Genomic DNA, 26,682 nt, shown 5'->3' with positions numbered 1-26,682 from the left:
CATCTATATTCATCAGTGATATTGGTCTCTAATTTTCTTTTTTTGTAGTATCTTTGTTTGGTTTTGGTATCAGGGTGATGGGTGGCCTCATAGAATGAGTGTTCGTTCCTCTGCAGATTTTTGGAAGAGTTTGAGAAGGATGGGTGTTGGCTCTTCTCTAAATGTTTGATAGAATTCGCCTGTGAAGAAGCCATCTGGTCCTGGACTTTTGTTTCTTGGAAGATTTTTAATCACAGTTTCAATTTAATTACTTGTGATTGGTCTGTTCATATTTTCTATTTCTTCCTGGTTCAGTCTCGGAAAGTTATACCTTTCTAAGAATTTGTCCATTTCTTCCAGGTTGTCCATTTTTTTGGCATAGAGTTGATCGTAGTAGTCTCTTAGGATGCTTTGTATTTCTGCGGTGTCTGTTTTAACTTCTCCTTTTTCATTTCTAATTTTATTGATTTGAGTCCTCTTCCCTCTTTTTCTTGATGAGTTTGGCTAATGGTTTATCAATTTTGTTTATCTTCTCCAAGAACCAGCTTTTAGTTTTATTGATCTTTGGTATTGTTTTCTTTGTTTCTATTTCATTTATTTCTGATCTGATCTTTATGATTTCTTTCATTCTGTGAACCTTGGGTTTTGTTTGTTCTTTCTCTAGTTCCTTTAGGTGTAAAGTTAGACTGTTTATTTGAGATTTTTCTCGTTTCTTGAGTTAGGATAATATTGCTATAAACTTCCCTCTTAGAACTGCTTTTGCTGCATCTCGTAGGTTTTGGTCGTCGTGTTTTCATTGTCATTTGTCTCTAGGTATTTTTTGATTTCCTCTTTGATTTCTTCAGTGATCTCTTGGTTATTTAGTAACGTATTGTTTAGCCTCCATGTGTGTGTGGCTTTTACTTTTTTTTTCCTGTAATTCATTTTTAATCTCATAGCATTGTGGTCAGAAAAGATGCTTGATATGATTTCAATTTTCTTAAATTTACTGAGGCTTGATTTGTGACCCAAGATGTGATCTATCCTGGAGAATGTTCCATGTACACTTGGGAAGAAAGTGTAATCTGCCATTTTTGGATGGAATGTCCTATAAATATCAATTAAATCTATCTGGTCTGTTGTGTCATTTAAAGCTTGTGTTTCCTTATTAATTTTCTGTTTGGATGATCTGTCCATTGGTGTAAGTGAGGTGTTAAAGTCCCCCACTATTACTGTGTTACTATTGATTTTCCCTTTTATAGCTGTTAGCAGTTGCCTTATGTATTGAGGTGCATATGTATTTATAATTGTTATATCTTCTTCTTGGATTGATCCCTTGATCATTATGTAGTGTCCTCCTTGTGTTTTGTAACATTCTTTTTTTTAAAGTCTATTTTATCTGATATGAGTATTGCTACTCCAGCTTTCTTTTGATTTCCATTTGCATGGAATGTCCTTTTCCATCCCCTCACTTTCAGTCTTTATGTGTCCCTAGGTCTGAAGTGGGTCTCTTGTAAGCAGCATTTATATGGCTCTTGTTTTTGTATCCAGTCAGCAAGCCAGTGTCTTTTTGTTGGAGCATTTAATCAATTCACGTTTAAGGTAGTTATCAGTATGTATGTTCCTATTACCATTTTCTTAATTGTTTTGGGTTTGTTTTTGTAGGTCCTTTTCGTCTCTTGTGTTTCCCACTTAGAGAAGTTCCTTTAGCATTTGTTGTACAGCTGGTTTGGTGGTGCTGAATTCTCTTAGCTTTTGCTTTTCTGTAAAGCTTTAGATTTCTCCATGGAATCTGAATGAGATCCTTGCTGGGTAGAGTAATCTTGGTTGTAGGTTCTTCTCTTTCATCACGTTAAGTATATCTTGCCACTTCCTTCTGGCTTGTAGAGTTTCTGCTGCGAAATCAGCTGTTAGCCTTATGGGAGTTCCCTTGTATATTACTTGTGGTTTTTCCCTTGCTGCTTTCAATAATTTTTATTCGTCTTTAATTTTTGCCAGTTTGATTACTGTGTGTCTTGGCGTGTTTCTCCTTGGGTTTATCCCGTATGGGACTCGCTGCACTTCCTGGACTTGGGTGGCTGTTTCCTTTCCCATGTTAGGGAAGTTTTTGACTAAAATCTCTTCACTTATTTTCTGGAGTCCTTTCTCTCTCTCTTCCTCTTCTGGGACCCCTATAATGCGAATGTTGTTGCGTTTAATGTTGTCGCAGAGGTCTCTTAGGCTGTCTTCATTTCTTTTCATTCTTTTTTTCTTTATTCTGTTCTGCAGCAGTGAATTCCACCATTCTGTCTTCCAGGTCACTTATCTGTTCTTTTGCCTCAGTTATTCTGCTATTGATTTCTTCTAATGTAGTTTTCATTTCAGTTATTGTATTGTTCATCTCTGTTTGTTTGTTCCTTAATTCTTCTAGGTCATTGTTAAATATTTCTTGCATCTTCTCGATCTTTGCCTCCATTCTTTTTCCGAGGTCCTGGATCCTCTTCGCTATCATTATTCTTTATTCTTTTTCTGGAAGGTTGCCTATCTCCACTTCAGTTAGTTGTTTTTCTGGGGTTTTATCTTGTTCCTTCATCTGGTACATAGCCCTCTGCCTTTTCATCTTGTCTATCTTTCTGTGAATCAGGCAATTGGAGTTTTGACCAGAGTTGCATTGAATCTGTATATCCATTTGGGAAGTATCATCATCTTAACAATGATAAGTATTATACATGACCACGGAATGTCTTTCCATGTATTAGGTCTTTATATTTCTTAAAACAGTGTTTTAAAGTTTCAGTTTACATGTCTTTCACCTTCTTGGTTAAACTTACTCTTATTCCTTTGATGCTATTGTAATATGTGATTTTCTTGATATCATTTTTGTATTTTGTTTGGATTCTAGTATATAGAATTCATTTTCACATATGTATCTTGTATCTTGCAACCTTGCTGAACTTATGTATTCGTTTTTATGTGTTTTATGTATAAGATCATGTCATCGGCAAAAAGAGGTAAGTTTTACTTCTTCCTTTTGAATCTGAATGCCTTTTATTTCTTTTTCTTTTATCTCTTTTTCTTGCCTAAGTGCCCTGTCTAGAACCTTTACCAAAATGTTGAATAGAAGTGGTAAAGGTGGACATTCTTGTCTTATTCTTTTTTTTTTTTTTTTTTTTCTTGTCTTATTCTTGATCTTAGGGGAAAAGCGTTAAGTCTTTCACCAATCAAGTATGATGTTACCTGTGGGAGTTTTATAGGTGCCCTTTATCATTTTGAAGAAGGTCTCTTCTATTCCTATTTGTATGTTTTTATCGAGAAAGGGTGTTGGGTTTTGTTAAATGCTTTTTCTGCATTTATTGAGATCATATGGTATACTTCCTGTATTCTATTAATATGATGTATTACATTGACATTTTTGTTGGTGTGTTGAACCTTTCTTGCATTTCTGGGATAAATTTCACTTGGTCATGGCATATAATCCTTTACATATGTTGCTTGATTTGATTTTGTTGAGGATTTTGAAGTCCATATTCATAAGGAATATTGGTCTATAGTTATTTTTGTTTTTTCCCCCTTGCAATATCTTTGTCTGGTTTCATTCAGAATGAATTGGAAAGTCTTCTCTCGTCTATTTTTTGGAAGCTCTCACGAAGGATTGGTGTTCATTCTTATTTCAACACTTGGTAGAATTCACCAGTGAAGCCATCTGGGGCCTGGGCTTTTCTGGGAAGTTTTTTGATTAGTGACTCAATCTCTTTACTTGTTATAGTTATATTCAAATTTTCTGTTTGTTTCTTCACTTTTTAAACCAGGCCACTGTAGAGTGCCAGAGGTGGACTTACTGGATGGAGAGGTTGGGATAGTAGGCCTAAACCAGGATTATTCTGGCATACTAGGATATATGGTTACCCTTGTTTTTAGTTGACTGCACAATACTGCCCTGTTTCTATTTTCAAATCTAAACTTAATTTAGTATCATTTTATATAGTCCAGTGATGATCTTAAACCTTGAGTTATGATGACAAAATCTATGGATGCTTTCCCTAGAAAAAGGCACGTACATATAACATTCCGTGCACATGTATAGGTAATTCAGGTATTCCAGAAGCCCACCTATGGACTCTTATTTAGTAATAACTCTTCTTTAGCAAATAAACAACCTGTGGCTTAAGGGAAAACAGATGATGGTATTCATTTGCATGCTTTTTCTTCAAGTCTTTATGATAATATTGTTTTTGAAAATTTATTATCTTTTATACTGTTGGTGAAACCTTGTTACTAAATCTCATTGTATGACTCTGCAAAAAACTTTATGGTAATTTAATGAATCCTTCCTTCTTGATGAAGGATTTTGGGAAACTCTCTCATAGAAATAACAGGATGTGTAAAGAGTTGCCTTATGGCAGCAGAACTGTATACATCAATGGTTTTTTAAAAAAGGGTGATTTGGGGTAATTTTCTTGTACAATAGAACTTTCCAGCATGGAAGTAATATATCTTAAGCCAGGCAAGAAGGAATTCTTCTTTTGATACTGTGTGGTTTTAGGTTAGTACAATAAGAATTTGCAGAATTGTTAATTGGAATTAACTATAACGATTTGCTAGAGAACATGTATGATTTATTTTGTTTTTGTTTTTGTTTTTTTTGCGGTATGCGGGCCTCTCCCCGCTGTGGCCTCTCCTGCTGCGGAGCACAGGCTCCGGACACGCAGGCTCAGCGGCCATGCCTCACGGGCCCAGCCGCTCTGCGGCGTGCGGGATCCTCCCGGAACGGGGCACGAACCCGTGTCCCCTGCATCAGCAGGTGGACTCTCAACCACTGCGCCACCAGGGAAGCCTTGTATGATTTATTTTGAAGGAATAATATTCAGTCTTAAAATCAAAAAGCTACAGGAATCAGGAGAACAAAAGGGAAGCGAGATGGCATGCATATTAAAGACATGGGAGTGTTATTTATTTCCAAGAAGAAGTATGGTTTTTCTCTTTTTTTGAATCATACTACATGCTTGGTATGGTTTCTTTTCTCATTTTTGATAGATACAGAGACAGAAAAAGACAGCACCGTGATAAATTGTAGCTGACACATTGATTGGTAGAGGAATTGTGGTGAAGTAGGGAGCATATCACTTTTGCCTGCAAAAAGGAGGCAGAGGGGCAGGTACCACCTAGCTCTAGCCGTTTGTTGCCAGATAGCATTGCTGGATCTTCAGGTATTTCAAGAGAAGCTGGAAATCCAGATCTTTAGAATAAATCTTTCATTTTTTAAAAACAGTGGTTAAATTTTAAAACATAGAGTGGCTGATGGAAGAAATCAAAAAAGAGCTAAATAAATTGAGAGACATGCTGTGTGCATGGATTAGAAGACTCAGCAAAGTTATCTGTTTTTCCCTAATTAATATACAAATTTAATGCAGTTTGTATCAGAATTCCAGAAAATCCTCTGTAGATACAGACAAAATTATTTTAAAACTTATATGGAAAGGCAGAGGCTCTAGAATAGCTAAAAAACCATTTCGAAAAAGAAAAGTAGTGAGAGTACTTGCTCTGCTCAACGTGAAGAGTTACAACTGCCGTAACCAGGACCGCATGGCGTTGGCAGAACCTCAGACATGCAGATCAGTGGCACAAAATGGGGAGCTCAGAAGAAGCTGTGCATGGCTGTGGCCAGCTGATTTTTGACAAAGATTCCAGAGAAGTTCAGTGAAAGAAGAGTAGTGTTAATAATGGTGCTGGATCAACTGGATATCAGGTGAAAAAATGAACCCTGGCCTAAACCTCATACCTATACAAAAATTAACTCAAAAACAGATGGTGTATGTAAACATAAGATGTAAAACTATAAACTTAGAAATACATAGCAGAAAATCTTTGAGACCTAGGATTGGAGAAGATTTATGAGACGTGACACCAAAAACATGATCCATTTTTTAAAAACCGATAAGATGAATTTTATAAAAATTACAACGTTTTGCTCTGGGAAAGGCCCTCTTAAAAGGATCAAAAGCGCCAAGCTATGGATGGGGAGAAAATATTCGCAAACCACATATCTGACAAAGAACTCATATCTAGTGTATATAAAGAACTCCTAAACTCAACATTTAGAAAACAAATAATCCAGTTAGAAAAGTGAACCAAAGACATGAAGAGACATTTCACCAAAGAGGATATACAGATGGCAAGTAAACACACACAAAAAAGTTCAACATCCCTAGACATCAGGGAAATGCAAAATAAGACCTTGGTGAGCTGTCATCACGGTACACCTGTGAGAACAGCTGAAATAAAACATCGTGACAACTCCAAATGCTGGGGAGGATGTGGGGCAACTGGATCTCTCAAACACTGCTTTGGGGAGCGTCAGAACGGTTCAGCTGCCATGGAAAATAGTCTGGCAGCTTCTTAAAAAAGCCAAACTTACATTTGCATGTGACTCAGCAATCGTATATATGGTCATTTATCCTAGAGAAATGAAGACTTATGTCTTCACAAAAACCTGTGCATGATTGTTCGTGACTTTATTAGTAATAGCAAAAAACTTGAAAAAAACCAGTGTCCTACAGTAGGTTAATGATTAAACCAACTGTGACACATTCATACCTTGGAATACTACTCAGCAATAGAAAACAAAAATCTGTTGACACACACAACTTGGATGGGTTTCAAGGGCATTATGTTGAATAAAAACAGCCAATCTCAAAAGGTCATATGCTGTATACTTCCATTTATGTAACACTCTCAAAATTAGAGAGAGAGAGATCAAATTAACGGTTGCTGAGGTTTAGGGATGTTGAAGGTGGGAGAGGTGTGTCTGTAGAGGAGTATTGCCTGAGAGCTCTTGGTGCTAGTGGAATGTTTCTTTATCTTGGTTGTGGCATCAGTTCAGGACTCTAGCTGTGTGATAAAGTGACATAGAACTGTGTATGCACGTTGTACCAATGTGAGTCTCCTGATTTTAATATTGTACTATAATTGTGTAAGATGTGAGCACTGGGGGACGAAGGGGAAGATAGGACCTCTTGCAGCTTCCTGTGAACATTGCATAATAAAAAACTTTTTAAAGAATTTGAAAAATATAGTATGGACCAAACAAAATATGTTTTGGCCAAGATTTAATCCTCTGATCTATCTATACGTTTGTGACCTCTGGTTAATGAAGTTTCTCAAACTTCATATTTAGAGCTTAGAATTTTAACTGGCCCAATCAAGTTTTTAAAAAAGAATGAGTCACCTAGATTGTAGACACTTATGTTCAGTAAAGGGAAACATAGGTAGCATTTCTCATAATCCTCGGAAAAGAAGGAAAAAACACAATAGTAATTATTTTTTGCCTTTTCCTTAAATCAATTTGATAGCTTGTATTGGTTCATTATATATATACATATATATGTACATATATTGATATATTAAACTTCCCTTGTTCTTTATGTAAAAAATCCTAAATAAAATACCAGCACACTTATGTTCAGCAGCCTATTAAAAGTATAAATAATACATTATGATCAGGTGGAGTTTATTCTCAGAAATGCATGGATGATTCAATATCAGTCATTATAATTCATCAGATGTTGTATTGTATATCGTGGGATCGTCTCCTGCCTTTGCTGTTAAGAGGATGATACTTTCTTGCTTAGTTGGTGCTAGGTTTTGACCACGTGACTTGCTCTTGGCAGTAGAATATAAGTCTGATGTGTGCCACTTCTGAGCAGGCTACCTAACCCTTCATTTATGCTGTTAACTGCTTCATCATACACTTAAGTGAAACTACATTCAGAAAAGATTGACACTCAAATCTCTACCACAGAAGAAAGTAAGAGAAGTAACTTGATTACTTGAAGTTTATGGCATTTAGTTTAGACAACACTGAGTGCAGATGGAAATGGAGATGTTGAATCCAAAGCTGAGAGGTAGACAACATTTTAGTCGTCTGGTGGAACACTGGGGAAATACTATGCAAGTGCACAGCTGGAGACAGCAAGAGTGGACCCTCCGTGGCGGGTCCTAGATCCCTGAGCCAGGGGAAGGGTCAGGCCTTGTTCCTGGCACTGCGGGTGTGATGTGGTGAGCTGTGTTTGCCTCATCTGAGGTTGGGCAGATAATACTCCACTCTCGACTTCCTTTCGTGTGGGTTCAGTGACCTTTGGAGCCTCTTCCTGGCCCCAGAACCCCTTGAATAAACCTCATGGACTTTGGCCTGTACAGAATTGACCTCCCTTCTCCCTGCGTAGATCTAGCCTAGTTTTGGAAGCTGCGCCCGTCTCCAGGGTGATGGTAGGTCTTCGGCAGACAGGTGGCCCAGCAGGCGACACCTGTGAGAACAGACCTGGTAGTTGCCCAAGGGCTTTGCTCAACTTCTGTACAGATTTTTGGTGATTAAAGTACAACAGACAAACAACTTTACATTAATAGAGAAACAAACAACAGAAGCATTCCTACTACAGACAGGCAGGAGACAGAGATGCCCCTTATTACCACTGCTATTAAATTTCATAACAGAAGTAACAGCAAATGCAGTTATAGGAGTTATAAACGTTGGAAAGAAGGAGGTGAAATGATCACTGTTGGCAGCTGATTTGGATTTTTGGATTGCTACTGAGAACTTAACACAAACAATAGGGTCGATAAAGTAGTGGGGAGTGAGAAATATATAGAAATAACCTATATGTTAAATATACATATGTATGTATTCTATATTGTGACACGCACACAGGCACATGTATTTGCACATGTATTTTTTTTTTCAAAAAAGTGTATTTCCAAAATAGATTATGTGCTGTATTTCCAGAGAGTGAATGTATAAGCTACCTAACTCATCTACATTTCCATTTTAAATTTGACTTTAAGAGTCCTAAGAAGGCATACTAATAACACACAGAAAGATACAGTGGAAAATATATTTTAATGGCCCATCTAAGGCTTCATTTGGAATGTCTTATAACACAGACTTTTAACGCCAAGAAAGTAATCAGCCAGGTAGAATTTATAATGGAACCTAGAGTAAATTGAAGTGTTTTCAGTTAGATTGATCTTCTGTTTTCATGGCATTCATTGATTTTTAACATTTGTTAATTGTTTAAAGTGTTAAAATTTGCTTTAAAATAATCCTTTAATGCAGAGCATGAGCCTCTACTCCTCACAGGAGGAATATTTTTTGCAGAGGCAGTTGTTTGGAAGGATGGTTAACATTTGTCTGCCATAAGCTCTTTGCTCTTTGAGCAGAAGCAGTGGAGTCATGTGGGCATTAGAAGTCAGAAATCATTCATTTGAAGAGCTGTTTACAGACTGGCTATAGGGCCTGGATAAGGGTGTGTGTTTATTCGTGTTTTGGAAGCTCCCTAGGTGATTCTTTGTTTAGTTTAGTAATACCTGTTGTTATGTTTGTGATTATTATGTATATTTTAAGACACACAAGTAAGTACTTGTTCTTTCATGCCTAGCTCAATAGGATGGAAAGAAATGTAGCTTCCCATATCCTTTGAATTCTAATTTTATCAACCAAACTTTAGGAAATTAGAAGGGAGTTTGTTTCCTTTTTAATGTCCATGAGGAAAGAGAGCCATATTAGTTCCACACTGTGCATCCAGGAGTCTATGTCTGCATGCTCTCACTTTTATCTTCTGCTGTAATTTAAACTCAACTCCTAAAGATTCAAGGAAAATACTATCAGTGCCTGTCTCTGAGCTCTGAATTTTCCAGTCCCTGGGCTTGGAATGTGGAGGAGATGAAAGAAAACAGACTAGAGGATATGCAAACATGAACTCAGACCTTTCCCAGAACGTCACCAGGAATTCCCCCAGCTCCTAAATTTTACTTTAAACTGTGCTTGATGCTTTATCTGAGTTTTGGGTTGTCTTAAGGGAGTGCGGAGTGTAGAAGCTATTACATGCAGGTAGAAAAGAGACTAAAATGCCTGCTTGGAAGAAAACTCTGATCCTTTGTCTCACCAGGATGATTGTATGTTTAATGTGCTTCTTAGAGAATTAGGGCACAAATTAGAGATTAAAGGTCCATTTATGAGACTGGCCCTAAATGTTCTTAAACTGGAAGAAATTTGTTACAACTGTCTAAGAAAGACTAAGTTGTTATTGAAATAGTATTGGTCTGTCTTATATTAATGTTTCCTTCTCAATATCCCTTAAATTCATTCTGTCAAAATTTATATTTAGCCTGTTGATTTTCAGCCCATTATTAATTTCTTTACTCTTTACCAACACACACAATTTTTTTCTTTTCTTTGTTTGAAGAAGCTCTGGAAGGAATCAGAAACCAGTAAATATCTTGGTGGGTGGGGAGTGGTGCATATGATGATAGAAGTTGGTATTGCAGGGGTTGGAGGGACTGCTGACCATATACCTTTTAATATTACCAAAAAATTAAGCCACATGAATATATTACTCATATGAAATATTAAAATAAGGGGATCCGTGATTATTGTTTTAAGTAAGAGTGTGCTTGTTGTAGACTAAGTTGAAAATACAGGAAAACACAAAGAAAAATGATCACCAGCAGTCTCAGCCACCTAGCTGTACCATCTCTTACTGCTTTGTAATAGATTGCCTCAGTCCAAAAGAAAAGGCATTTTTAAAAATTAATTAATTAATTTTTGGCTTTGTTGGGTCTTCATTGCTGTGCGCGGGCTTTCTCTAGTTGCGAGCGGGGGCTACTCTTCGGTGTGGTGCGCGGGCTTCTCATTGTGATGGCTTCTCTTGTTGCGGAGCAGGGCTCTAGGCGCCTGGGCTCAGTAGTTGTGGCACATGGGCTTAGTTGCTCCATGGCATGTGGGATCTTCCCAGGCCAGGGCTTGAACCCGTGTCCCCTGCATTGGCAGGCGGATTCTTAACCATTGCGCCACCAGGGAAGCCCAGAAGGCATGCTTATATGTACAGTGGACCCATGACCAGTGTGGGGTTAGGGGTGCAGTTGAAAATCAACGTATAACTTCTATAGTTGGCCTTCTATATCTGAGGTTCTGCATCTGTGAATTCAACCAACTGAGGATTGTGTGGTGCTGTAGTGCATGTCTTAGTGAAAAAAATCCACGTATCAGTGGACCTGCAAAGTTCAGCCCCTTTGTTCAAGGATCAAAATGTACGAATTTGTACATTTTGAAAAAACAATTTATAATATGTTGTAATTTGCCTTTAACAATTTTAGTGGGACTTCCCTGGTGGTGCAGTGGTTAAGAATCCACCTGCACGTGAAGGGGACACAGTTTTGAGGCTTGGTCCGGGAAGATCCCACATGCCACGGAGCAACTAAGCTGACGAGCCACAACTACTGAGCACGCGCACCACAACTACTGAAGCCCGTGCACCTAGAGCCCATGCTCCACAACAAGAGAAGCCACTGCAATGAGAAGCCCTCGCACCGCAATGAAGAGTAGCCCCCACTCGCCACAACTACAGAAAGCCTGTGCGCAACAACGAAGACCCAATGCAGCCAAAAAATTTAAAAAATAGGAAAGAAAAACCCCAAAAAACAATTTTAACAGTATACTATAAATAATTTTCCGATTCTTAACTACTTTTACTTTCATTTTTCATTGTTGCACAGTTCTATAATGTTGAAATACTTTATTTAACCAGTTCACTATTGCTGGATATACAGATTTCTTTCTTTTCTCTGATATAATTCCTTGTGGGTTAAATCATCCATAATGGTTTCTAGATGCAGAACTGCTGAGTCAAAGTCACATAGTTATTTTAAAGGCATAGTCAGATTGCCTCTCAGAAGGTGTGTGCTCATTTGTGTTCATTATGGTGAATGAGGGTCTCCCTAACTGTGGCTGCATGAGATGCCTGGGTGACCAGCATTCACTTCCGAATTCACTGCAGTATAATAGATGAAGCCTGAAGATAGGGCAACTCCCAGATCCATGGTTGTGGGGAGAAAACGATCTAGGGCATATAAGCAAAATTTATCTCATACCCAGTGTGTGATTGGCATTAGGCTGTAGTAGGTATTTTGCACAACTAAGTCTGGGGTTTTTGTATAGTAGATTCCTGGGCTTGGCAATGATGGGTGAACTTGTCACTGTCCTAGTTGAACTCTTTCCAGCTGATAGATTGAATTATGTTCTGCCTAGTGGCTGGCCAAACATTGTATTAATGGAAAGATGTGTAAAACTGAACAGTTGCCAGATTAAAATATGCTTAAAAGTAGATGTCCGACTGCATTTATTGAAAGATGAGAGATGGCTGACTGAGTAGCCCGCACACTTGGAATCCAGAGGAGATACTGCACTGTATTTAATTGCCTTTGGAAATGCTTACTGACCATCTCGTGTCCACACGCAGAGGTACTTTGCTGGCACACTGGTAGCTCTGTGAATTTCACTTTCGGATCTTGGCAGAGAATGGAGAGAAGAGGCTAGGCAAATAATTGGCAAGAAAAGCAAATGGTTACAAGTCTGTTAACAATGCAGCCTTGTTTACCCACACTTTGCCTGTCGGGGTTTCTGAGACTGGATTCCTTAGCTCTGTGAGCTGTAGCACAAGAGCACTCCTTTGGTTTAGGGTGCTTGGAATTGTAAGCATGCTGAAGAGAACACAGTCATGTGTATCTTAGTGCGATGAGTGCGTCCTGTCCCTGTTAGGACTTGGTGTAAAGGGATTAATAGTGAGAAGTGAGCTGGGAGTGGTTTATCAGTGTAAGTCTCTGGAATCGGTTCTTAGGTCTGTTTGTGTTTTGGGCATTTCAGAGTGAAGAGGTTACAGAAGTCAGAAAAGGCTGTTACTGTTGAAACCAGAAGTCTGCTAATCACAATGTTACCTTTTTTTATTTGTAAAGCAGAGGAGCAAAGACTGCTTATTTAATAGGTAGGGCCTTAGTTATGAGAGAGGTCTAATTTTATTGTGTAAGCTCTTTCAGAGACTACTACTCTGAGTAGTACCTATTTTGTAAAACATAAGTGACATTGTTATTTCACCTAATTTGTGGTTATGATCTGTTAATAAATCTCACATTTTTATTACAAGAATGAACCAAGTACTAGAATATGAGGATACTTCTAATTTTATCAGTTTTGAAAGAGTCATCTTTTGGGGAACAGTGAGAAAAACTGAGGGCAAAATTTAGAATATCATCCTTGTTACTGAGAGAGCAGAGGAGATGGTTTAAGAAGTCATATATCTGGTTTTAGGGTTTTTTGTTGTTGTTGTTTATATGTGTCATAAGCTTGCTGTGGATTCTGGCCAGATTAACACTCCCCTGCTCTCCAGTTTTCAGTCTCACATTTGTTTTTCTCTTGTGAAATATTTCTGTATCGTCATCAGCAAAAGCATGATGAAAATTAACTTTTCGTAATTAAAATGTTAAGATCTCTCATCTGCTTAAGAGCTAACTTTTTGTTTTTGTTTTCAGCATTGGTTGGATGGTACAAAAAGCATCAAAAAGCAAGTAAAAAGTAAGTGTTGAAAAAATTGTGAAAAAAATTGGAAATCGAATTACATATAATTGTATGTTAGAAACTGATTTCTCGTAGTAGGGACTTAAGAAATCATGTTTCCAATGAGTTTCTTAGCATCTCCACTTTCTAAAAATAATTTCAATCCAATATACTGACCCACCCTGTAAATTATATAGGGTTGATGGTAATCTAGATTCAAGTGCCTTACAGTTTGTTTCCAGGAGAAAGGCTTGCAGTTTGGAAATGAGATGTGAGTTCCCATGAGATGCTTAACTTTTCTTTAGTAATTACTTATATTGGCATTTTTCTGTTTGGTGTCTGCCCTGCTCTAGAAAATATTTTGAGAATTTAAGGCTGTAACTTTTTTTTTAATTAAGAATAATGAAAAGAAGTCATTCACATAAAATGTCAGTATTGTTCCTAGCGATAGTCAGGGGACAGTACCAGTGTCCAGTCCGTAATCCATCATGTTTTCTGTAGTAACAGAGATTTTTAGGGCACCTCAACTCTTTTTACAAAGTAATGGGACTTCTGAGAATGTCGAGGTTGGTGAAGTGGATTGGAAAGGATGTGGGCGGACTTGCCACGCGCAGTTAATAACAGGCGTCCCTCCTTGCTCTTGAGAAACGGAGCTCGGCAGGTTTTTAGGGCTGTCAGAGTGCATAGTCAAGACTTTTTCATTCAGCGTATTTGGCCCTGAGCTATTAGACTTAATCTGGAGCTGTCTGTTCCTGGGAGGACAGATATGATGTGACACTGCTACATGATGGCTGGTATACTTAAAACGTCTGTTGATTGTGTTAGGCTTCATTGAGCCCACAGTGGAACCTGAATCATTGCCACAATAATCTGTTACCTTCTGTCCACTTCAGTAGATTTTTGACAGATTTACTGACTGAAAATTCTTACTTATTTAAATAACCATATTGAAAAAGTTACACTCCCTTTTTTTTTTCTTTTGATGGCAGTTGGTTCACCCTATTGTCTGCATCTTCGAGTTAAGTTTTACTCCTCAGAACCAAATAATCTTCGTGAAGAACGAACCCGGTAAGCCCAATGTCTGGAGCTGTGTGCAAGCGTAAAGTTTTGGTCAGGCTGGCTAAAGATGTCGGGAGGTTGCCTTTACAGTTCCTTCCAGTGTACAGACAGCTAGTGAAATGGATACTTTGCCCCTGGTAACAAGATACCAGACAAGATAATTTCATTTGGGGCAGTATTTTTTTAAGTGTAGAATGTTTTCCTTTATTTACCAGTTTTCAAAACAAACAGTTGGTTCTCTAGCATCAAGCAAACGTAACCAGTGAGTTCTGTTTTTAAGTATCGTTATCAACTCATGAATTTTAAATAGGACTGATGTGCTTCAGTACATTATCATATTGTGTCTATTGATGTTCAAAATGATCTATTTTCGGCCACTGAGAGTTGTTTCAAGTTGGTTCCTGACTTTCTTTATTGAAATGCCATTGATTATTGAAAAATGTTGAATCCTGATTTTGCTTGAATAGTTTTCAGTAACTTTAAGTAAGTTACAAACATTTATTTTTATTTTGTCTTGCCTCAGTATTTATTCATGGACTCTGTATTGCATATCTATGACCATGCACACATACTATTTTTATTAAGTAAAAAATTGAATTGCTGAGTCCCTTTCGAAGGCGTTCCTCTTGAACACTCTGCTAGTGGACAAGATTAGAGCTCTTACCCATGCGTACATTGCCGTATCGTTTTACGTATGAGGTGGCTGTGTCGTCACAGTGAAGGTGAAGCAGATCACAGAGCTCATTCGCAGTAATTTGCGAAACCTTTTCTTTTGAGGGGCTACCCTGTACTCTGGCCCATCCTCCTGACACTGAGTGCCCCTTGTTTCATATTCTTTTTTCCTTTACAGACTTTATTGTGGGTAAAGTTTTGTAATTAAGAATGTTTCTTCTCAGATTAGAAGAGCAGGATTATTTTTCGTGGTAGATTGATCTGTTTAGTTAAATTTGTGCCTTTTATTTTTCTTAGGTACTTATTTGTTCTTCAATTAAAACAAGATATTCTCAGTGGAAAGTGAGTATTAGTTTAAGGTAAACCACATTTTCTTGAGTAGTTGAAAAATAAGTTCTTAGTTACTTATGAAAAAGAAATGGTCAAAGTATGTCTTATTTCCATTTATCGTAAAACAAAGGTCATGACACTGGCGTGTTTAACACATTTGTGTTCTGCTCTCAGGTTGGAGTGTCCTTTTGATACAGCGGTTCAGTTGGCAGCTTATAACTTGCAGGGTAAGCAGTTTTTTATGTTGCCTGTTAAGAGTGAAGCATAATTCTTCTTTGTGTGCATTTGAGGAATTTCAAGAAATTCAAAGTGCTGTGTGAGAAAAGAACAACCACGGTTTGTGTAAACGTGTATCAGGACCCAGCTCTGCCTTTCCCTCCTTTTAGATATTGCCTTCTTTTTCTTCCCTTTGTCTTTACTTGCTCCCTTTCCATCTAATAGTGTTTTCAAACAGAAATTGCAGTCTACTTGATAATTCAATATCTGTTTTAGTTGGATCCTCAGCTAATTTTTTTCCTTCAAAAAGAATGCAGGGATATATGAGCAAATTGTTGCTGTACCACCTGGTTTGCTTTCTTTAGTCTTATCCTTAAAAATAAATCCATGAAAGAAATACTTAGCATGTATTTAAAAGTTTCTGATGGTTATTTTAAGAATTTTTTAAAAAGCGTTTTCCAGTCAGTGAGATTAATGAAAAACTTACCCTTTTGTACCTTGTTACACTGATCAAATATTTGTTGAACTTAGGTATTCTCTTCTGAAAAATTGATGTTTTGGGAAAATAATAATCTTCAGTCCTTGTTCACAAAAGGGAAAGAAATATCCTGACTGGAGTATCCGTATATACTAGAATAAAAGCAATATTTAATGATTATTACGACATTAATAATTTTATGCTTTTTTGGGGTGATTCCATATTATCCCCAGTCTCTCTAAGATCAGCAGTATTTATTTTCCATTGTGTGGATAATAATGAGACTAAATTTTCATGTTTTATGGTAAACCTATTATTTTGCTTATTTTGTACTTCTCCTATTTTAGAAAGCATATTTTTCTGTCGATAGAGGGATTGGTGACTGAAGGAAATTTCTGTACTTCAAAAATTTGCCGCTAGTGTAAATTGTAGTCTGTCTACAAACTAAAACTCGTTTTCTCATCTGCTGGAAAGTCAAATAGATAGTAGTTTGGAAGTGTTGTGCCTCTAGCACTGTAATGATCACGCTGTATAATTGCGTGCATCTTTTCTTGAAAGCACATTTTTTGTTTTATTAATTGCTGTGTGAGGTTGTTAATTCTGAAACTCTCAGGTCTACAGAAAAGCTGTCACTTTCAGCATCTGTGTTCCACCACTTACTGCTTCTTATATTCTGTGTCTCATAAGTTTTGTGACTGCCAAAGTATACACTTCTTGAAAATATGATTTTTATACATTTTTTGTCTATTTAACAAAACACTCATTCAAAGTAATGCTCACTAAGTACTCATGGTCTGATTCATGCATGTGGCTGTGTAATATTCTCTCTTAGCCCTACCTATCATATTTTTTCCCTGAATAAAATCTTTCCTACTTTTCTCTTGCATCCATGGCACCTTTTTTTGTTTGACAAGAAAGTAGGATGTATTGGTGGGCACACATAAGGAGGGACGGCGCCAAGGCTGTCGCGAGGGCAGGGCCCGCTGCGTGTCCAGGGGCCACGGTTAGGGGTGTACTCGACCCCACAGCCATCCGGCGTGAGCTGGGTCTCTGCCACCGTGCTTTCAAATTCATCCGCGTTAAACTGCGTCAGTCCCCACATCTTGGAGATGAGGAGGATCTGTGGTGGCCAGGGAACTTGAACTTGGCCCTGTGGAGGGCCTCGATCACATGCTACTTGTTCTGCAGCTTGGTGCAGGTGACATTGTGACTTGGCCAGTGTGGACCCTGGCCACTGTGCCCTGGGCTTTCCAGAGGCCCCTTGCATACCTGTCTGGAGCCCATCAGCTCCAGCACAGGACAGCATCCTGTTGGTGCGGATGACGTGGGAAGGGTGGGGCTGCACGCAAATGTGAACAGCATCTTTGCCCCGGCGTTTCACCTGGTCCTCGTTGGCACAGACACGGGCAGCCTCCAGGGCTTCGGAGCAGAGCTGCTCATCCTCATCCGACGCCATGTGGCCACACAGTGGGTGTGGCACTGCCACTGTTGTGATTCCTCCAAACTTCAGACTACGTCTTAGGCATCCCATTGTCCCGTGTCTAGTAGCTTACCAAGTCCTACTAACTATTAAGGTCCTGAAGAGTGATTCAGCTGGAGTGTTACTCCCATCTTCATAAAATGAGCTCCTTGCTTCGCATTTATGATTTTCTGTTTCATCAGAATAATCTTTATCACTTTTCTCACACTCTCAAGTTCAGTTTTTCTTTACCATTTTAGTATATATCCTGAACAACATTACGTAGCAGATTTGGTTTGGGGCTTCTTAAAGAACTTGTGATCCAGACAGAAGAGCATTTTCTTCAGCAGTGAAGTAGGAGTGAGAATATTTTCCAAGGTTGTTGTGAAGTTCAATGACAGTACATCTGTAATATGTCTAGTGTGTAAATTAGATGCTCAGGAAGCAACAAGTTATTACCATTTTTATGATCAAAGTAGTTCTCATGTACTTTTTCTTTCCACAGCCAAATTTTTTATCAAAATGGAAATATTTTAATTAGAATAAAATATTTTTTAAAGGAAATATTTCTAAAGAATAGAATATTAGAATCATTGTTTCCGCTCCTTCCCCAAGCCCAGTTCAGAGATAACCACAGATGGGCACATAAATGTCTGTTCATTGCCCAGTTCTTTTCCTGCTGCCTTCACAAGGTATTTTTTAGTAACTTTTTTTTTGTTATTTCTTTGGGATTAATAATTTAAAATTCCAGGAAGGACGGTGATTATTTCTTACAGTGATATTTGATGTCATGTTCTGTGCATATTAGCTTGTTAACAGATGCCAGCTAATTGTTTTTTAAGGATTGCTAATATTTTTGTTTATTCAATATACGAACAAAAGGTATTTCTCTATGGAAGTCTAAAAGAGGTTTTCAAAAGCTAAACATTATAACATATGAATAAATTAAGAGAAAGACATTTAATTGAAAATACACTACCAACCGCAAGTGCTTGATTTGTGTGTACAGACAGATAAGTCTTAAGTCAAAGCTAGATTTATTTTTGGGAATGGTCTGGGTGTTATGAATGCCTTGTAGTTTAAGAAAGAATCTAATCTTCTTAGCAGTTTTTATTAATAAAATGGGTCTTGAAGAAGGATTCAGCAGGAAGTAAACTTATTAACAAAACATAACTGTGAAACTTACGTTTGTAGCTGAACTTGGTGACTACGACCTTGCCGAGCACAGTCCTGAACTTGTGTCTGAGTTCAGGTTTGTGCCCGTTCAGACGGAAGAGATGGAGCTGGCTGTTTTTGAGAAATGGAAGGAATGCAGGTACCGTCACATCACCGCAACAGTGATTTCCTATTTGTTTTCTTCTGTTTCTCTGCTTGGTATAGAATTCATTGTATATTCATAATCATCTTAAAATTTTTTGTTTTTTAAATTTCAGAGGTCAGACACCAGCACAAGCTGAAACCAATTATCTGAATAAAGCCAAGTGGCTAGAAATGTATGGGGTTGATATGCATGTGGTCAAGGTAAGCGCTGTGTGGTGATACTTCTTAAAAGCGTTATTCCTTCAAGACTCAAGGTGATTATGGATTCTTTCATTCAGTGTGAGGGGGAGTGTGGAGTTTGCAGGGGCTAACACCGGGTTCTTTGGATGAGTGGTTATGAAGATTGAGGGTAAATACTGAATGATGGGAGTCGCACACAGAAATTCCTTATAAGAGAGAGGAGAAACAGCCAAAATCTCCAAAAAGGTGTGTCTTTGGTTTTAAGCTGTTGCTGTTGTGGTTTTTTTTTGTTTTTTAACCCACTTTTTATTCTTTCACTTCATATTCATTTCATCTTTTATCATGTAAGCTGAGTAGGCTCTGTAAAAATGAAAATAATTTAGAAAGTAAAGTTAAAAATTTGTAGCTTGAGAGGACTTTGATAAGCTGTAGTCTAGTACAGCTTATGTAGTGATTTGTTATTTTTAGTTTAAGAAGCTAAATTTTCCCAGAAAGGCAGTCTTTTTCAAAATCTGTGATTTAAATAGTGACTAGAATTTGGGAAGACTCTGGAAAGCTTTCTTTGTCGTGGCAGTTAATCACTATGTATTTCCAATGAAGACATACCTTAAAACTATAGTGTCTATTAATATGCATGAAGTTTACTGAGAATGTGATTTTGGGTTCTTTAATTGTTGAAAACACCTTCATATTAATACTAGTCTGTATGTAATTAATATAATTCAATATGAAAAGAAAATTAAGCAGTTGTGTGAAAATGTGAAACCTGTTTTATTCAGATAAAGCTAACACATGTTGCTCCCCTAAAATTAGGCCAGAGATGGGAATGACTACAGTTTGGGACTGACCCCAACAGGAGTCCTTGTTTTTGAAGGAGAGACCAAAATTGGCTTATTTTTTTGGTAAGCAGAGTTAATGTCAAAGATAATTATTGTTGTTTTATTTTTTTAATGAATAGAAACACTTATATGAAGTTAGTACAGAAAGCAGAATTTGGAAATAGCTCTGGCAAGCTTGGAAGTGAACTGCAGCTATCTCCTGTCATCCTCCTGTTTGTCTTTAGTTTTCTCCCCCGAGGCAATTTTTTAAAGTCTTCTAGTTGCATTTTCCATTAGTTTCAAGGTATGCCAAAATACATGCCTTAACATAGATAGCATCTAGTTCTGTGTATTAAGTGTTCACATGGCCACTCCCTCCGTCCCACAGTTATGTTGCTGTCTTGAGTGTGCTTTGTTTCACGGTCTTTTACTCCCCACCCACCCGCCCCTTTTGTGTGAAAGAGATAGTAATACTTTTACCCTCCTTTAGAGCTGTGCTTCTCTTCCTGGGTCCCAGCTTCTGTCATCCATACTTCTAACTTATATTTCATGTTACTTTTACATCAAGGGTAGATATTACTTGGATTTCATAACCATAATTAAGTTCTTCAGGTTTTGTCTGGTTGTTTCTAAAAGCTGAAAATCAGGAAATAGTGTTTATATTATTATGTGTTTGTCAGAACCAGTGTGGAGCTAAGTAGTAGCCTGGGTTATATACATGGGCTGAAGTTGGCTGTTGGATATCAGTTGTTTACTTCTTCATAGCATGCCAGGACCCTTAGCTCAGAGCCCGCCAGTGCCAAACTCAAATTCTTACACATTCAGTTGCTTTAAATACAGTCCAACAAGTGTAGTTTTAGCCATTCAGAGCATGCCTGGTTTTGCATATCTCACTGCAAACTGCACTTCACATCTGCTAGCCGTGGATAAGCAAATCCTGTAGCTGTAAGAGACCCCAGACCTCTCCTGCTCTTCGGAGCTCTGTGGCTCAGAGACCTGTCCCCCTGCCGCTGGATGCCAAGCCCTAGACGTGGAATTCCCCTGCCTCTCTGGTCTTCCTCCCTCCTGGGAGTTCCCTTACCCTCCTCCCCTCCCAGGTGGGAGCCCTGGGCCGCTTCCTCTGGAAGGTCTGCGGCCTGAAGGGACCCCTCAGCAGAGCCCCGCTGTTCAGTGCTGCTGTCTCCTGCTCCCGTCTTTTTCTTCATCAGCCCTGAAATCCTTGAACTCACAACTGGGATTATGTTTCCCTTGTTTTCCTGGAGCTCTTGGCTCTCATGCACCCCACACATCTCTTTAAATGACCTGCCTTTGTCTCCTTGAGTTTTTTCAAATCCTCCGGGGTTGCCTGAGCTGACTCTTTTCCAGTTGGAACTGTTGACTCTTCCAGGCTGCTCTCCAGGTTTTATCTTGGGACTTTGTTTTCCCATTTTCTCAGTTATGAATCTGTGTCGTCTTCCATATTTTCTTGTCTTTCCTTCTGTTTTTCTGATACATCCTTAAGTAATGCCTAAGAAAAGGGTGTACGAGGTAAATTATTTGAATCCTTCGATGCCTTAAAATGGTTTATTCTTCTCTTATGCTTTCTTGATAACTGGGCTGAGAATGGAATTTTAGGGTGAAAATTATTTTCCCTCAGAAAGGTGAAGATAGTATTTCATTTTTTTTTGTACCTCCTAGAGATTCCCTGGGACACTTGAGTGTAACACCTTTATACTTGTCCCTTGGGTGAGAAAGCTGTGTTATGTATTTCTCTAGTCCTTAAGTGTGAACTCTCTGAGCCTCCCAGCTTGCCCACTGGGCAGGTGGAGCATCCTTCATGGCCAGAGAACGCTCCAGGTAGAGAGATAAGGAAAGCATCATTTGTACTACCTCATAAGAATCAATTGAATTAATACATGTAAAACACTTAGTAGAGTACCCGACACTTACTAGGCACTGTGTAAGTATTTGTTAAACTTAAATGCTAGATTCTCCCCTCCTGTTATACTTCTTTATTTACTTACTGTTTTAGTACAGCTCTTGTAAACAAGTTCTGTTTTACAATTCTATTTTAGATAAGTTATATTTAAAAATTAGTGAGAGTGAGAGTCATGTTGTTTTCACATTCACAGTTCATAGAAGTACAGAGATAAGTTTGGTAGGTTGCTTAGGATTTTTGTACAGGTGGGAGATGGAAAGTGGGCCATAGAGTGAAGTTTTAAAAATTTTTTATTTCTTAAATTAAAGATGTCTTTAATCAAAATTGCTATAGAAAATAGAGTTGAAGATCAGTAAATTTTTTTTTATGCCTTTTAAAAAGCTTTATAGTTTTTCCTATATCCAGTTCCTGTGCTGCTACTGTGACATTAGGCTTGGAGAATCTCTTCCACCGTCGTTAGGGGCCTATGAATATATATGATATATAGATAGATCTTCATTTTCTTTTTTCTTAACATTTTTAATGTCTTACATATGTGCAGCAGAAATTTTGCCAAAGGTATTGCTTTTGAAAATTTTTTTTCTGTTACCTTAACTATTTTTTAGATTGGAGACTTTTTTGCTGGGCAGTGCAGGTTATGTTTACCCTCTTATCCAGCTTTCAATTCAGAAGTTAGATGATTAATATGCTTGAAGTAACAACAAAGTTTTTAAATTCAGAGAACATTTATTGAAATCCGGCTGTTACTCTCATATTGTTATAGGCCCAAGATAACCAGATTGGATTTTAAGAAGAATAAACTAACCTTGGTGGTTGTAGAAGATGATGATCAGGTAGGAATTATATTGTATTACATAGTTAACAGTGACTGTGTTATATGGTAACTTAAGGCTCTAAAAGGGGGAACACATGTTGTTTTATAGAGCCATAGAACAGAAACTTAGTGTAATTAATAACTTAATTAAGTAATTTCCTGCTTTAGGTCATACCATCCTAAAACTATAGATTTCTGTCTTTAAGGTTAAAGATTAAATAAAAGACTTCTCTTGTTCCTTTGTTGACAATATATCTCAAATATATAAAAATTTATATTTAAATGGCTTTAGTCCCTGATCAAAAAGATTAATCAAAAAGATCTACCTAATAAATTCTTTAATAAAGCCTTCTGTACTAAGGATTATCTTTTTTTCAGTTAAATCTAGTTCCTAATTGATAAACTCATAACAATACGAATGCATCTCAGATGAATTATACTAAGTGTAAGAAGCCCGACTCAGGACTTCCCTTGTGACCCGCTGGTTAAGAATCCTCCCGCCGGGGCTTCCCTGGTGGCACAGTGGTTCAGAATCCACCTGCCAATGCAGGGGACACTGGTCCGGGAAGACCCCACATGCCGCGGAGCAACTAAGCCCATGCGCCACAACTACTGAGCCTGTGCTCTAGAGCCTGCGAGCCACAACTACTGAGCCTGTGTGCCACAACTATTGAAGCCTGCCTGCCTAGAGCCGGTGCTCTGCCAATAAGAGAAGCCACTGCAATGAGAAGCCCGTGCACCACAAGGAAGAGTAGCCGCCGCTCGCTGCAACTAGAGAAAGTCCACACACAGCAACAAAGACCCAACGCAGCCAAAAATAAATAAATGAAATAAATTTATAATAAAAAATGAAGCCCAACTCAAGAGATTATGACTGTATGATTCCATTTATATGACAGTCTAGGAAAGGCAAACCTGTAGGAATAGAGAATAGCTCACTGATCCTTTGAGACTGGCGGTGTGAAGATGCTTCACTACAAAGGACCAGCACGGGGAATTTGGGGGGGTGAGAGAACTATTCTGTATCCTGATTTTGGTGGTGGTTGCATGATCCTCTGCATTTTCAAAACCCACAGAATTGTGAGTAAATTTTAAAAAAGTAATTTTACTGCATGCAAAGTAATAAATTTGAAATATACGTATAGATGGATACAAATAAAAGGAAATAGGGGAAATGTTAAAAAGATTTGTTTGCACAGTGAAGTGTGAGTAGTGCCACTTAGCAGAAGCTAAAAAAAGAAGATCCTGAAAATTAGATGAAGCAGTTACAAGTTTTTTGAAAGTTTTAAGTTATATTACTGAGATGCACGCAAAGGATTGCCCTATCACACAGGTTGGAAGAAAATCAGAGACAATAAGAGAGCATTTTAAAAAGAAATCTCTTGATGGCACAGATGATCATTATGTTATCAACAAACGAGTTGAAAATGATTCAGAAGAGGCAGATTTCACATCTAAAAGCAATCTATTTTACAAATATTTTCCTTTTTATGTAAGCACAGATGCGATTAAATGATATTTGTATGTAAATCTAAAGGAACCGTTCAAGAAGAATAAAATACAGTTCTGTGTGATAAGAAAATATGGTCATAATTTAATGGGTGATACCTGTTCTTACTGGGTCATAAAATACTTGTGCATCTCACAATTGATAGCATTTTAGATTTGATCTAATATGGTATTAGCTTCTTGGATATCTTTTTGAGGATACATATAAGCAAATGTGTATATCAATTCTTTTTTTTAAAATTTATTTATTTAATTTATTTATTTTTGGCTGCATTTGGTCTTTGTTGCTGCACGTGGGCTTTCTCTATTTGCGGTGAGCGGGGGCTACTCTTCATTGTGGTACTCGGGCTTCTCATTGCGGTGGCTTCTCTTGTTGCAGAGCACAGGCTCCAGACACGCAGGCTCAGTAGTCGTGGTGCACGGACTTAGTTGCTCCACAGCATGTGGGATCTTCCTGGACCAGGGCTCAAACCCATGTCCCCTGCATTAGCAGGAGCATCACCAGGGAAGTCCCCCTCAATTCTTTTTTATGCAGAGGTTGCCATACTTATATACAGGGTTCTCTACTTATCCTTTTTAAACTTTATGTTCTAACTTGGAATGTTTTCTACGTCAGTACCTAAAGTTGTTCTTCATTCTCAAAAAAGCAAACTAAAATGCATAGTATTCTAGTGTATGGTGTACTCTAATTTATTTAATCAGTTCTCAATTAATTGACATTCACTCTTTTATTCACTATATATAATTAATTTGTACACTGGCAGGTAACTGTAGGATAATTTCCTAGAAGGGGGTTTGTGGGGTTGAATGGTTATGTGCATTTGTCCTGGATATAGAGAGGTCCTACCAGCTTGCATAGTTTTTAGTGTACAGGCCTGTTTCCTGAGAAGGAGTTAAACACATTTGTATCTGAAAGGTAAAAAATGGAATTTCATTGTAGGTTTACATGTTATTTCTGTTATTATGAGTGATATTGAACATCTCTTCATACATTTGAGTTACTTGAGTTCCTTTTTTCTAAACTGTCTATTCCTTTGCCCATTTTTCTTTTGGGTTATTGGCTTTTTTCTTATAGGTCTTGCCCTTTGTCACAGACATTATAAATATTTTATCTAATAGTTGTTTTTCTTTCAACAGTGCTTATTGTGGGTTTTGTCATGCACTTTAAGAAATTTTAAATAGGTGAATTTATTAATCTTTCATGGCTTCTGGGTTTTGTGTCATAGAAGGGTTTTCCCTGTTTTGAGGTTATCTATTTTCTCGTGTTTTTTCTATGTGTAGTTTTTGTTGGTAAATTTCATTGAAGTATGCCATTCATTCAGATAACTGTAAAAATAAACGCACAGCTTGTGTTGGATTCTTCTGTACACTTGTGTGGCCAGCACCAGGGCGAGGGGACAGAGTCGCAGCAGAATTAAATTCCTCCTGTGCTCCGCCCCACAGGCACAGTTCCCCAAGGGCAACCACTCTCCTGGCCTGGCTTTAAGACCAGAGGTTAGTTTTTGCTTATATTTTGGACTTTATGTAAATGAAACCTGGCTGACTGTTCTCTTTGTGTCTTGCTTCTGTATTATTTCAGGGCTGTAGCTGTGAGCTTTCACCCCTGCTGCAGCAGGTGGTTATAGTTGGCGCATTCCTGCTGTTATATAGTATTCAGTTTTGTGAATACACTAGTATTATCCATCCTGCTGTTGATGGACATTTGAGTTGCTGTTAACTTTTGGCTAGTAAGAAGAGTGCTGCCCTGAGCCCTGGCATGTGCGTGTGTTTGGCTGTTGTGGAGGCCGCCACGCTGTTTGCCAGCCTGTCTACACACTCAGCTGCACTCCCACCCGGAGTATCTGAGAGTTCCGTTTATTCTTTGCCTTGTGTTTGGAGTTCTCATTCTCATTTTACCCATTCTGGTAGTAGAATCATTTTGTGGCTTTAGTTTGCATTCCTCTGACGACTGCTTCAGTTTAACACTTATTTATATATTTATTGGATGTTTGGATAGTCTTTCTAATGAAGTGCGTGTTTAAGCCTGTTGTTGATTTTTCTGTTGGGTCGTGTGCTGTTTGTCTCATTCAAGAAGTTCTGTTTGATACAGCTAAGGTCTGAGCCATAGCTTCTCTCTTTCTTCCTCATTCTCGCAGGGTATCATTCTCATGTTTTCTAACCTGTTGTAAATATAACCACATCATGAAACGTGGTAGAATGTTTTATAAATCTACATATATATTATATATAATATACATATGTATTAGGGTGGGGGTTATTTTTGCAGCTTGCTTATTTTGCCTAAACAGGTAGACCTAGTTCATTCACTTTAACCCATGTATAGTATTCTGCAGTATGAATAAACAATACTGCATTGGTTCATTCATCTTTTATTCATTTATCTCTCTGTATAGTTTGTAAATAATATCATTGTTTACTTTATTACATTTCTCATGTTTTGGACATTTAGGGTTTTCTGCCAGTTTTTACTATTATAACTGAGACTGTGAAGAAAATCTTTGGGTGTAAATTTTGGTGTTGAGAAAGTCTTTTCCCCTAGAGATACAGGATAGCTTAGTGGTTACAAAGGTAGGCTCTGGACCAATGGTTAG

The 26,682-nt window shown here is 37.9% G+C and overlaps 1 protein-coding gene across 6 annotated transcripts in view; it reads left to right on the top strand.

Annotated features, from left to right (window-relative positions):
• EPB41L5 (erythrocyte membrane protein band 4.1 like 5) overlaps positions 1-26,682 on the top strand; it is a 143,538-nt gene that overhangs the window by 25,534 nt on the left and 91,322 nt on the right. For 5 of the 6 annotated variants that reach the window (XM_060017051.1, XM_060017050.1, XM_060017048.1 and 2 more), the window contains 9 exons: positions 13,294-13,336; positions 14,308-14,386; positions 15,347-15,391; positions 15,554-15,606; positions 18,727-18,847; positions 18,966-19,053; positions 19,846-19,934; positions 22,532-22,601; positions 25,535-25,585. In XM_060017051.1, coding sequence (XP_059873034.1) covers positions 13,294-13,336; positions 14,308-14,386; positions 15,347-15,391; positions 15,554-15,606; positions 18,727-18,847; positions 18,966-19,053; positions 19,846-19,934; positions 22,532-22,601; positions 25,535-25,585 — 639 coding nt within the window. The remainder of the gene's footprint in view (positions 1-13,293; positions 13,337-14,307; positions 14,387-15,346; positions 15,392-15,553; positions 15,607-18,726; positions 18,848-18,965; positions 19,054-19,845; positions 19,935-22,531; positions 22,602-25,534; positions 25,586-26,682) is intronic. The other variant, XM_060017049.1, reaches the window with a different exon arrangement.

Source organism: Delphinus delphis, chromosome 7, assembly GCF_949987515.2.
Source record: "Delphinus delphis chromosome 7, mDelDel1.2, whole genome shotgun sequence".
Taxonomy (NCBI): Eukaryota; Metazoa; Chordata; class Mammalia; order Artiodactyla; family Delphinidae; genus Delphinus; species Delphinus delphis.
The sequence above is the reverse complement of the archived record's forward strand: the minus strand, read 5'-3'. Positions and strand labels throughout refer to the sequence as shown.